General features: G+C 49.8%; 1 protein-coding gene across 11 annotated transcripts in view; it reads left to right on the top strand.

Moving 5' to 3' along the window:
* Nucleotides 1-12,985, top strand: part of Atp2b2 (ATPase plasma membrane Ca2+ transporting 2) — a 295,835-nt gene that overhangs the window by 227,881 nt on the left and 54,969 nt on the right. For 6 of the 11 annotated variants that reach the window (XM_013110367.2, XM_013110369.2, XM_040738221.1 and 3 more), the window contains 3 exons: nt 5,394-5,519; nt 7,119-7,151; nt 8,359-8,418. In XM_013110367.2, the coding sequence (XP_012965821.1) occupies nt 5,394-5,519; nt 7,119-7,151; nt 8,359-8,418 (219 nt within the window). The remainder of the gene's footprint in view (nt 1-5,393; nt 5,520-7,118; nt 7,152-8,358; nt 8,419-12,985) is intronic. The other 5 variants (XM_013110372.2, XM_013110370.2, XM_021224828.2 and 2 more) reach the window with 2 other exon arrangements.

Raw genomic sequence — 12,985 nt, 5'->3', positions numbered from 1 at the left:
GGAACGGCAGAGCATGGACAGGTGTGGTCAGCAGCAGGGAGCAGAACAAATGCAGGAGTAAGCAGACAGTGCGTCTCCACCACTAGCTGCATGAGCAGAGCCTGGATAAACCAGAGTGGCTTGCTGGGAGGGCACTACATCTGATGCCCTCTCAACCCTGAGAGTCGCAGTTCCGCCCTGCAGCCCATGGCCCACTGGATGCATTCCCTCCAGCCACTAAGGACGGGTGGACCTTCCCCACAATGCTCGTCTTGCTTCCTCTTTGCTGTTTAACTGCGACCATCCCCTCAGGACCCACCTCACTTAGGAAGGTCCCCATGACCACCAGTGTCCTCCATGGCCGCTCCTGTTAGCACACTGGGCACTGCTTTGCAACGTTGATGAGTTTTGCATTGTGCAAACCATCAAAAATAAAGAGCAGCCAAAAAAAAAAAAAGTCAGGTGATGGCGGTGCACACCTTTAATCCCAGAACTCAGGAGGCAGAGGCAGGTGGATAGGTGGCTCTCTGTAAGTTTGAAGCCGGCCTGGTCTACAGAATGAGTTTCAGGACAGTCAGGGATACACAAAGAAACTCTGTCTCAAAAACTCAAAATAAAGAAATAAAGAGCAGAATTGACAATGTTCTCACCAGAGCAAACCTAACTGGTCTCTCATTGAGGGACCCGCCCACAGCAGACACCTGAACGAGTTCTCCAGCCTATCAAATCCAGGTAGAGGGCTCTGAACCTGAGGCCACTGCCATCTGGGGGCTATGCCCATCTTTAGCCCAGAGTCCCCAGAGTGAGGAGGGGGGGAACTGTGAAGGATGTAGGAAGAGCAGGCAGGTGAAGGGTGGGACCTGAGCTCTGGAATGCACTTGCTGTGTGATCTCAGACACGTTGTTGCCTTCTTTGAGCCTCCGTTTACCTGTGAGACTCATAGAGTGTCTATGACACAAAGGGAGAGGCACTGTGGCAGAGTCAGTAGAATACACTAAAGACCCCTGTGGACGTCCTTCCTTACGGTGAAAACAAGACTGGGTTCTAATCCTCTTTGACTGGGACCCCAGACAGTCTCCACATCTTCCCTGAGCCTCTATTTGCCCGGGTGTCCAGTGGCTTGGTTGTTCATAGGAGTATGTGGAAGCAAGGCACTCTCCTTCATCTCCATGTCCCACCCCGCCCCTTCCTCCTCTCAGGACTGCCCCTCCTCCACCCAAGTGCCTGTGTGGATCTTCTAGTGTTGCTGCCATGACTAGATGCTTTGAACTCTATGCCCATGCCAGGAGGCCTTGCCAGCCTTCCTGTCTGCTGATGCTGCAGGAACCCAGAGGCACTAGTTTTAGGGTATCCATGGATGTCCCCCAAATCCCAGTTTCAGAATCCCCTCCTGACACATAACAGTCTGACATCAAGGAACGCAAAGAAGAGTCCAGCTCTAGTTGTTCGTCCTAGGAGCCCCTAGGAGCCTGTGTCCATGTTGAGGGGAGTGGCAACGGTAGTCTGTTGTGAGGACCTCAGGTCTGTGCTCCCTTCCAAGCACAGCAAAGGTGAGGAAAGACAGAGAAAGTGAGTTCCAGCTTAGCGTTCACTGAACCTCAAGTTCATGCCCAGAACTGGGGAGGAATCTAGAAAGATCTCATAATTGGAAACAGCAGACTAGGCTGTAGGCATCCATGTGGCGTCCCCCAGGGTGGATTGGTGAACAGACACCCAACTGTGGCACATCAAAATGGGCAGAGAAAAGGGCTGAGAAACCCAGAAGCTCAGGTCTGTGGCTGCAGGGATCACCTGGAGAGGCACCAACTACAATGCTCTGCTGTCAATCCCCCCCCGACAGCAGTGGTAAATCTAGACTTTTACAGACAAAGTCATCTTCCAGTGTTTACACTGGCCTGGGTCAGTTTGCTTAACCCTAAGGCCATCTCAAACTTCCAGAAAGGCTTCCCATGCCCCAGAGTCAGTATGGGCCAGAGGTCAGAGGGCAAGGAGCACAGCACAAGAAGGCTGGGATCTGATGGGGCGGGGCTCTGATTGCATCACTGGAGCTTCAGGGAGTCAGCCAAGTCCTTGAGACAGTGGTTTTCAACCTGTGGGCCTCAACCCCTCTGGGTGTCTAATGACCCTTTCACAGGTGTTGCATATCAGATATTCACATTACAATTCATAACAGTAGCAAAATTACAGTTAGGAAGTAGCAATGAAATGATTCTATGGTTGGGGGTCACCACGCATGAGGAACTGTATTAAAGAGTCATGGCATTAGCAGGGTTTAGAAACACTGGTTTAGGTGAAGTCTGAGCTGGGGGACATTGTCAGACTGCCATTTGGAGGACGGGGCTGTGTTCCCCAAGGCCCCTGCTTCTATCCAGTGGTAGGCCTGAGAAGCCGCCTAGGGGTTTCCCAGATCTGGTGAGCTCTTTGTCCTGCCCACTTCTCTGTCCCCCATCTGCCTTCATAGGTTACAGGAGCTGCTAGCCCTGCGTGGTGATGGGTGTGATTAGATTAGAAGGTGATTTGAAGCCTGCTTATCTTGGGTGGAAATTGGCCCCCACATCTTTTTCCATCCGTCCTCTGCTAGGCAAGTGAAAACAGCCTTCCTGTGGCCTCAGGACCCAAGGACCAATACAGTCACCTCCCAGCCAGCCTCCTAACACCTGGATTTTAGAGCTAGCTGTGGGGGCCTTTCCTGAGGGAGGGTGAGATGTGTCCAAGATCCCATGCTGTAAAGACAGAGACTTTAGAACCTGGCACTGCCCTTCACCTGTGTGGGTCCTGGGGCAGCCTACCTCACCCTCTGGCATCAATTTTCCATGGTGTGAGAGCTGGGATTACTGTTTGTAGGGTTGGGATGTGGCACAGTGCCAGCACACAACAGGTGTTCTAAATATTTCCTTCATGCACATAGTAGGTGTTCCAAAGCTTTCCTGGGGCTTTAGTTTCCTCATCTGTCTGGCAAGACAGTCAATCCTCTCCTCCCAGCCCAAGAGCAGAGTTGGTACCCAGAGCACTGAGTGGCAGGTCAGCTTCACCCTGCTAGACAGTCTCATAGAGCAGGCATGGCTTCTGGGTACGCCAGAGCAGACTGATGGGCAGACAGCAGAGGCCACCCTTCACTTCCCTGTGATAGACTGGTTTGTGAACCTGGCTGCTGACTGCTTCCCGGGCAGTCACTGCCAGATTCGGTGGCATTTAGAGCCATCCTGTTAGGCAGATGCCCTCCACCTCCAGGGACTTCCCACATTCCCCAGCCAACGCTGTCTGATCTCACGGGGCTCTGGCTTCTCAGGCACCCCTGGCAGCGGTGCTGCCCCGCTCTACTTTCTCACTCTGGATTTGGAAGCTTGTGGATTCCACTTACCTTAGTGTTCCCAGGGTTCATCCATGTCTCGGTGTGTGTCAGCACTGCTGCCTCCTGAGGGCTGACAGTCCAGTGTGCCAGAGAGGTAGAGAGAGCAACTTTTCCCAAGACAGGGTCTCATGTAGCCCAGGCTACCCTAAAACCCACTATATGGCTACGACTGACCTGCTGACCTGTAACAGAGGATGACCTTTAACTCCTGATCTTCCTACCCCTTCTACCTCCCTAGGACAGGGATGACAAACGTGTCACCACACCAGGTCTCTACCTTTGCATCTTTCTCACTCTCCCACAAGTTCTCTGTGGTGTCACTCTCTGTCACAGCCACTCTCTGAACCTACATGGTAGAGGACTGCCTTCCAAAACAACAAGACTTGCTGATTCAAAAGCCCAAATGATGGCCTGGAGACATAGCTGAGCAGTCAAGAGCATTTGCTACTCTTGCAAAGAACCCAGGATTGGTTCCCAGTACCCACGAAGTGACTCACAACCTCCAGTAACTCCAATTCCAGGGAATCCTGTGCCCTCTTCTGCCATCTTTGGGTACTGCACACATGGTCCAGAGATACATGCTGGCAAAACATTTTTAAAAATAACAAAGATGAATAAACATATAAAACTGCCTCATTCAACAGTTTTTTCCAGGCCCTTCAAATTCTTGGGCTTTCTGGAACTCAATTTGAGAAACTTAAGATCCTAAGATATGAGTTGGATGTAGTAACACAGACCTGCTATCACCACTACGCAGGTAGCTGAGGCTGGAGGATCACAGTTCAAGACCTACCTGGGCTAGGGTGAGTTCAAGAATATCTTAGGCAATTTAATGAGATGATGTCTCAAAATGTAAAAATTCAAAGAGGTTAAGATGTAGCTTGGCTGGTAAAGTGTTTTCCTAACATGCACCAAGCTTTGGGTTCCGTCATTAGCACCATATAAACTAGGCATGGTGGAGTATGCCCATAGTCCCAGCATTTGGAATGTAGAAGCATGGCATCAGTAGTGTAAGGTGATCCTTAGTGGCACTTCAGGTTCAAAGCTGGCCTGGGATACATGAAAACCTGTCTCAAAAATGACTGGGAAGGCACTCTGTGATGGAGTACTAGCTTCAAATGTACAAGGTCTTGGTTTAATCCCTAGAACCTCAAATAACAACCATGACAACAACAATAACAGTAGTAGTAACTTTCTAGGGAAAGGACCTGAAATTTTCTCATAGCACAGATGCCCCAGAGATTCTGATATCACTATGCACCCTCCTCCTCGGCATAAAATGTGGAAGGTTATAAAACACAATGCACAGGATGACTTAACAGAAACCAGTTATGTTGAAATAAAGTAGTTTTAAAGTGTGTGGCATAGCAATTTCTGTGTTTCTAGATTAGCACTCAAAACAAGATCCAGCAGGAAGATAGACTACTGGCCTACCATCAGAGGGTGACAGTCACATGAAGAAAAACCCTGGAGTCTCTATAACGTGTCTGCAACTGTGTGTGGTGTTATTGGCATGTTATGTACATTCTTAATGGGGGAAAACACTTATTTCACTTTGAGGTCTGTGAAAACATATATATGAGGCTTTCCTATCTCAGTGCACAGATTCCTGAGTTCTCCTTTAGGAGGGAAGGTGAGCCAGTTCTCATCAGTCCTCTCTGAGCCTTGGTTCCCATTTCTTCCTGGTTGCAGAATGAGGTCTGATTCTAAATACTGTCCATAAGAAGAGAGAGTATTCTCTGCTTGGACTATAATGGTGGAAGATGGAGACAAGCAGGAGGTAACCCTTCAGACCAGGATAGAAGGTGCTGGGCCTGGATCTTCTCTGAGACAGAGAATTGAGAGGCAACAGAAATGTTATGATACTGTCCCAACTCCATCTTAGCCTCCCCTGAGACAGCAACATTGGCAAAGACCCCACCATGTCCATGATGTGGCCCCTAACTGAAGGTGCCACCCCATGATCTCAGTGGGCAAGGTACTAGAAACTGATGGACACTTTTGTTTATTTGGGGAGGAGGCTTTGGCCATGTGATCGTAATGGGGCTTATACCTTCCTCAGGTACCCATGTGATGGAGGGCTCAGGACGGATGGTAGTGACTGCTGTGGGTGTGAATTCTCAGACTGGCATCATATTTACCCTGCTGGGGGCTGGAGGTGAAGAGGAAGAGAAGAAAGACAAAAAAGGTAAGCCTCCCTCCCACCAGCACACACTCTAAAAACCAGGAAAGGAGCTTTTAAGGCCACATTTCCCACTTATCTGTTCACTCCACAATGCAGAGTGCCTGCTACACTGTGCTCTGTACCAACAGCTGCCTCGTTTGTCCTCAGGGCCTGCTGGATTGGGTAGAGTATGTCTGTCCCATCTGCCTCAGTCTCTGTCTTGTCCAGTCGTGTCACAGAGTCCCCCTCCCTCTCCTCCACTGTAGGCCAGCCTCAGGATGCTGGGCATGTCATTCAATCTCTGGACTCCAGCAGTAGAGGCAGCCAGCAGGATCTGGCTCCCCCTCACCTCAGTATTGAGTAGAAGTCCTCAGCCAAAAATGTTCCTTCTGATATTGGTCAATTCTGCCAGCAGAACTGTCAATCCATCCAGCATAGGCCAGTGCCAGGCATGGGCAGGAAACGTGGGAAGGTGGTTGAAATATGGTTCATGCTTTCTGCTCTGATTTCTCCGGAGCTGACACATTGCCCAAGCCCTGGTTCCACTTCCCCTTTCAAAGTAACAGTTCTTACTACCAGGTACCCCTCAGAGCAATGAGTAACCATCTGAGATACAAATGCCTTTCAGAACAGAGGAGATATGTTCACACAAAAAGCCCTGAACCCAAAACCTAGAACATCCAGCACCTTACCTGATGTCCACACTCAGTCTCAGGCACAGTTCCCTTTCAGACTGTCAGCCTTTCATCTCCTTACCTAAGCTCTAGAATAACACCACCAACATTCAGACCTTTGGGAGCTGGGGAAGGCTGATAAGTGGGCAGATGGTCCTTCCCAAGTTCAGGCAAGAATGCTACCCACAGAGGCCACTGGAACACAAAACCTGCATCAGGGCTGAGGGCATCTGGTAACTGAGTGAAGAGCTCCTTTCCAGTGTATCCACTAAGGTCACAGCCATCCCTTAACACCCAGAATGAACAGTGAAGCTGAGATGTTATCTGGGAAAACAAGAGACTGGAGAGAACAAGATTAGACTGAGTTCCAAATGGATCAAAGTCCTCATTGAGAATCCCAGCAGATATTGGGACAGGGTCTCATGTACGAATGAGGACCTGTAGCCAGGATGAATAGACTAACCAAGTGCAGTAGAGCAGAGCTAAGAAGTTGGTGGAAAACAGTAGTTTGTACCTGTGTTCCAATCTCTGTGGGGCCTGGCTGGGAACAGACACCCAGAAGCGCCTGCAAGTCAGCCCTACATCTGACAATGCCATAAAGAAATCAGGCCTCAGTGACCCCTTGGGTACCATTCAGGATCCATTGCTGAATCTGAACCAGAATACAGAAAATCAGAAGATTCAGTTCTGTGTACAGATTGAAGGACTTGTAGCTGAAGAGCCAGAACCAGACCCCTTGGTCTTCCCATCCCATCATGTCAGCCTGAGACACACATCTCAGAGTTCAGAATGGTCTTGTGTGTAGGTGTGTGTGTGTGTGTGTGTGTATGTGTGCATGCATGTGTGTGTGTGTATGTGTGTGTGTCTGGTGTGTCTGGTGAGGTGTGGTGTACACATGAGGCTGTATGTGCTTCTCCTTCATTAACATGTCTCAAAAATCATCACACAGGTGTGAAGAAGGGGGATGGCCTTCAGCTACCAGGTACAGTAAGAAAACCCTCAGGGAAGATGGGCTTTTAGATATAGCCACAGCTGTGGGTCCCTAGACCTTGCCCCTATTAGGAACACATAGTTGGAGGAGACTCCATGCCTACTGAAGATTACCCCCTCAGATGTTCCTCTGCGATCTGCTGTGTGCAAGCTCAGCAGGACAAGGAAAAAACCACGCTACCCACTTGTCCTTATACCCAAGGCAAAATGGCACCTCCATCGAAGCCCCACACACTAGCATGCAGTACCTCTTTAGTCATCACCGCACCCCTGACCCCACACACACACCAGCTCAGATTCTGCCTCCTCACCCACCAGTGTCCCTTCTCCTGCTTCCCACATGACTGTGTCCCCACCCCAAGAAAGAACTCCATGGGATGAATTTGGCAGTCCCCTGTGATTGTTAATTTCTTAGTTATGATCTCCCTGATATAACAGGAGAAACCTAGAAGCCTCTCCTTGGTGAGATACCTCACATGGTGGTTACTACAGTATTATTCAGTGAGCTGATCAGGGAAGGTAGTGGTAGGCAGAAGCCTGATCCTAAGTCACCACCAGTGACAGCAGATCTTCAGGGACACAACGACGGTGGTCACAGGGAAAACCTTGTAAGTGTCTAGTCCACAAGCACCACTCACCGAGCACTTTGAATTGACTCCTGGTCATGGGTCCCTGGACAGAACTTCCTTATCCCATGGGGTTCCCACATGACCATCTGAGCCAACACAGTCCATAGGACAGTCTATAGAACAACACAGATGTCACCATAGAAGTGCCATCATATCTGGGCTTGTGGAGCACACCTTTAATCCCAGCATCTGGGAGGCAGAGGCAGGCATATCCCTGTGAGTTCAATGCCAGCTTAGTCTACAAAGCCAGCTCCAGGACAGTCAGGGGTACACAATGAGACCCTGTCTCAAAATAAAATAAATAATATAAAGTGCCGTCCCACCTGAGCACCTAACCCCACTCCATGCTGTCCCTTACAGACCCTCTGTGTCCGAGTCTCAGTACCCATCCATCCCTGCAACACCTGCACAGGAGCATTTCACCCCCTCCCCCGTTTGAGTTCCTCGTTTTCCAGCAGAGGTTTTGTGTTTTTTAAGAATAAGCCGTGTGATTATCCCCCAGTAGGTTCATGTCTCTGTCATCGCCTTCTCCATTATGACATTGCATTCTCCATCCCTCCCACCCCACAGCGGCCGACGGTGCAGCACCTGCAAACGCTGCAGGTAGCGCAAACACAAGCCTAGTCAATGGTACGTCTCCACAGCGAGCTCTGGGGCTGGGTTGCTGGGTTTCTCCTTCTCCACCCTCTACTTGAGGCTCTCCCTATCCTGAGTCCCCACAAACCTCCGACACACATGGACACCCAGAACACTTTCCCTCCCATGTGGGCCAAGTACTTAAAAGTAGAGTCATGACCCAAGAAGGCAAGTCATATGGCCCCAGCTTCAGATCTGGCTCTATGAGAAACAGTGTGCCACCCAGTAGGGTCCGCCCCTAAACTGTTTCTGGCTCTGGCTTTGAAAAAGTGGCCTGGGGTCAAGAACTAAATAGAAGCCAGCATCTGGATCCCTAGAAAAGGCTCCTAGCCTCCTCTAAAACTTCCCAGAGGTGGAGACTCAGGCTGGAGTTCAGCCCTCTACCCCCACTCATGGCATAGCTGAGCCACAGACAAACATTTCTTCCTCAGTCTTTTTCTCTTCTCTATTGCTAAGCAAACAGGTGTTGGGCTTGTGGATGGGTCTGCATCACTGGTGCCAAGTCTAGAGCGTCTATGGGTCTTACATCACCAGGGTGGCTGGTGGGGGTGGCTGCCTGTGTCCCGGGTCTCCATCATCTTCTCCTCACACACAGGCATGGAGGATTATAACCATTTGCTCCAGGGCTCTCCACTGTCATCATCCTCAGTGTCTGTCCTTGTCCCTTGTCCTCACTGGTACCCTGGTAGCCACCCAGGGTGCACCTGGATGCTCAGGGGCATTAGAGTTTGGCTGAGGCTAGGGACAGAAGCGTCACTGAGTGCCAGACCTGTTTCGTATCCATTCTGTAGTTCATGCCCCCACCCCTCCTGCAGAATGTAGAAACCCTGCCTCACCCTGCCCCCCCACCCTACACCTCTCGCCAACCCACCTACCTTCAAAGCACCCAACAGATCCACCCGGAAGATGTCAGGGGCTGCACAAGGCACCTCTGCAAACAGTTGCTAATTCTAGTGCGGGTCTATTTCAAGCCAGGAGGAGGAAGGGAGACAGCTGGGGCTGTGGGTGGTGTCAAGCCACAGGGAGGGGTTGCTCAGAGGTGACAGAAAGAGCCAGCATGGGCAAACTCACAGCTGAGGGAGAGGAACCAGGAACCCACTTTCCCTAGGAGATGAGAATACAGGCATCATCCACTTGGCCAGTTCTGGAAGAAAAGGGGAGTTCCCCTTGCAGGCTGCAGCCAGAACCCATGAGGAAGATGAAGAGCTTTAGTTTCTAGACCAATGCTGCTACTAGTGTTTCATGTTCTGTGTCTCTTTCATCCTCCTAAAGGCCCTGTATCACAGTTTCACTGTTCAAACATGAAAGATGGAGAGAATGAGACTCAAGAAAATCAAGACATTAGCTCCACCCCAACATGGTGGCACATTCCTTTAATTACAGCATTCTGGAGGCAAGGACAGGTGGATCTCTGTGAGCCCAAGGCCAGCCTGGTCTACAGAGTGAGTTTCAGAACAGCAAATGCTACATAGAAAGACCCCGACTCAAAACAAAACAACAAAATAGCACTGACTTCTTGCCCGCATGGATGTTCATTAGTGCCTGTAGCTCTGGTCCCAGAGGATCTGGCTCCCTCTTCTGGCCTCTGCAGGCACCAGGCACACTTGTGATGCACAGACATGCATGTAGGCAGAACACTTATACATATAAAACAAAATTAAAAACAATAAAAAGAAAGTAGCAGAATGGGAATGTAAGTCCAGAGGCCAGACCTGCTTGTCTCTAAGGTGTGTTCTTACCCCAGTCAATCCAGGATTCCACAATGAAGTATGTCTTATAGGTTTTCTATTGAAATGAAGAGGTCTTCCCTGGGGAAAAAAATGACCCTCTAGTCTAAGACATTTGAAGGCAGATGTGGTGGCATGCACCTATAATCACAGCACTCTGGAGACTAGACAGGAGTTCATGAATTTGAGGCCGGCCTGGCCTACAGAATGAAGCCCTGTGTGAAAGATCTCAAAGGCTGGGGGCCTAGTTCAGTGGTAGGGTGCTTGCTTAGCATAGACAAGGATCTGTGGCATTCTCTGGAAACTGTGCTATGAAGATGGGTTTTGGAAATTGTTAAAAAAAAAAGAAAGAAAAAATCAAATCAGACCCCTCTCCCAGGCCAACAAATGAGAATATGAACTGTGGTGCTGTTCAAACTCCAGAAGCAAGCCCAGAGAGCTGGTGGCTAGGCTGGGGCAATGAGAGAGAGCCCACTATAACATCACCTCCTTTCTCTGAGCCAAACCTTGGTGATATAGGAAAGAAAACAGCAAAACAGCACCAAAAATGGTTCCCTAACAATGACTCTCCCCAATTCCACATCTAGGTGTGGCCTCACACCAGAGGCGTGACAATCACTGTTTTTATTTCATTTTCTTTTATACTCATGCACATCTCACTGTCAATCAAGGTACATGATGTACCCCTGTGGCTTCCAGGCCTCTTGGCAGCACACATCGGGTGTTTTTTTCCAAACAACCCTTTGGTTACCATGAGCCCATTTCACAGAGAGGGGAAGGGAAGCCGCCTTTCCCAAGTCTCCTGGTCTGTAACCTGTCCCCCACAGAAGTCTGTTTATCATCACCTGTCCAGGGATCAATATGGGTTCACATAGAAGATACAAAGAGCAGAGCCTCTGAGACCCCCGCTCTCCCCTATCCTGGGTCCCCTCTCTCATCCTCGACACCGGATTCCGGGTCCTGTGTGATGACGAGCCAGCTGCTGCAATACAATGCAGGGCCAGGTGGGCGCCAGTTTAATAAGGGCCTCAAATAAGTCCCTTGCTCCTGACAAACCAGGCCATCTGCAGCAAAGCACCCCCAGATACGGCTCCCTTCCCCCAGCATGTGCATTGCTGATTATTTGTCTGGCCCTGTAATCACTATGGCAATAAAAGAGAGAATTGCCGGATTTAATGGGTACACGCAGCAGCTAGGACATCTGATAACATGAGCCCTTCCAGTCTTCCAGAGGTGCTTCTGGAAGCCCAGTCCTTTGGCACCCCTTAGCCTAGTTAGTGAGATTATTATGAGAAACAAAAGTAATTGTTGCCCATTATTCTTTTCTCTTAAAAAAGTTTTTTCTCCTATTGTTTTTTAATCCAAAAGAACGCGTTTACAACAGGACAAGAAGGGACTTTGTCTTCAAACCCCAGACTCTCTGCTCCGAGCTCTGGATGGCAATTAGTGAGCTGGGGTCTGAGCCACACACCAAGCGTCCACAGGAATGGCGGCAAGCTAATCTCACAGCTCCCAGGGTCATTTGCAGGTGTTCTGTGAGGACAAGCTGCCTCTGGGCATCCCTCGGCATCAGTTTTCCCATCTCTAAAATGACAAGGCTGATGGTCCCTCCCACCTGATCTGGCAGGACCTGACAAGAGATGACACTTGCAGCGATGTCTTCAGCCGACTGAAGGCTGGCCTGTGGAAGTGGTTGTTAGGAATGTAAACCCTAGGTGCTCCCAGAGATACAACACCCCATTGTGCAAAAGACAAAGTCACAGCTGGTCAGTGTCCAGATGAGATCTTCAGGAACCCCTCACAGTACCACACGAGCCCTCCATCCTGGGCTCCAAGGAGTCTCGGCAGTGGGAATAGCAAAATGGAAACATTCACACTCCAAGGCAAGGCAAGCTCTCTGCCTAAGAAACTACCTCCCTCTCTAAGCCTCAGTTTCTCCTCAATACATGGGAGTCCAAAGCAAGCATCAAGCACTAGATAAGCAGTTCTCAACCTGGGGGTCGAGACTCCTTTGAGAGCTGCATAGCAGATATTTCCTTATGACTCATAAATAACAGTAGTGAAATTACAGCTATGAAGTAGCAGTGAAAAGTTTTATGGTTGTGGGGTCGCTACATGAGGAACTGTATTAAAGGGTTGCAGCATTAGGAAGGTTGAGAACCACTGGTCTAGATGAAAGCATGGAGGCTGTGTGAACTCAGAGCCTAGTGGCCTTGGCAGCAGATGTTACAGCTAGACCACCTTCTCCCACCCCTCCTAAGGGACCAAAGCTTTAAGAACAGTTTCAATGGGTGGCACAGGCCTAGTGGACAGGAAGGTACAGCAGAAAGCAGGTGTCTCAGGCAAGAAGCAGCAGCCTCCAACTCTGTCCACAGTGGCCCAGGCTGTGACAAGGGTTCCCAGACAGCACTAATGGCAGGTAAAAAGTCCCACACCCAGACCTTCCCCCACAGCTGACTGCATCAGGTCCTGGTGTAGACCATAGCACCCAGTGTAGCCACTGGCACTTGTTAGCCTGTCTATGAAGCTGGAGCTACTCCTTAAGACCTCTTCCAGGGCCAGCGACTTCCTCCTAGGACCAAGGCATTTCCCACATACCTTCAGACACCCTGGGCAACTTCAGTGACCACTGATGGAGACCCTTGCTCACCTTCCGCCCTGTACACTTCACAGGACTTTAGGCAGGGGTGTCCTTGGTAGCTAACATCCTATCCTTTGGAGAGATGAGGAGAAAGAATCATCTTCCCTGCCCAGCCCAAAACAAGGGACATGTTGACCTCCATTCCTCTCCATTCTAGAAGTATAAATCTCTCTCTCTCTCTCTCTCTCTCTCT

The sequence above is a fragment of the Mesocricetus auratus genome, unplaced genomic scaffold (genome assembly GCF_017639785.1).
Source record: "Mesocricetus auratus isolate SY011 unplaced genomic scaffold, BCM_Maur_2.0 Super-Scaffold_100676, whole genome shotgun sequence".
NCBI lineage: Eukaryota > Metazoa > Chordata > Mammalia > Rodentia > Cricetidae > Mesocricetus > Mesocricetus auratus.
The sequence above is the reverse complement of the archived record's forward strand: the minus strand, read 5'-3'. Positions and strand labels throughout refer to the sequence as shown.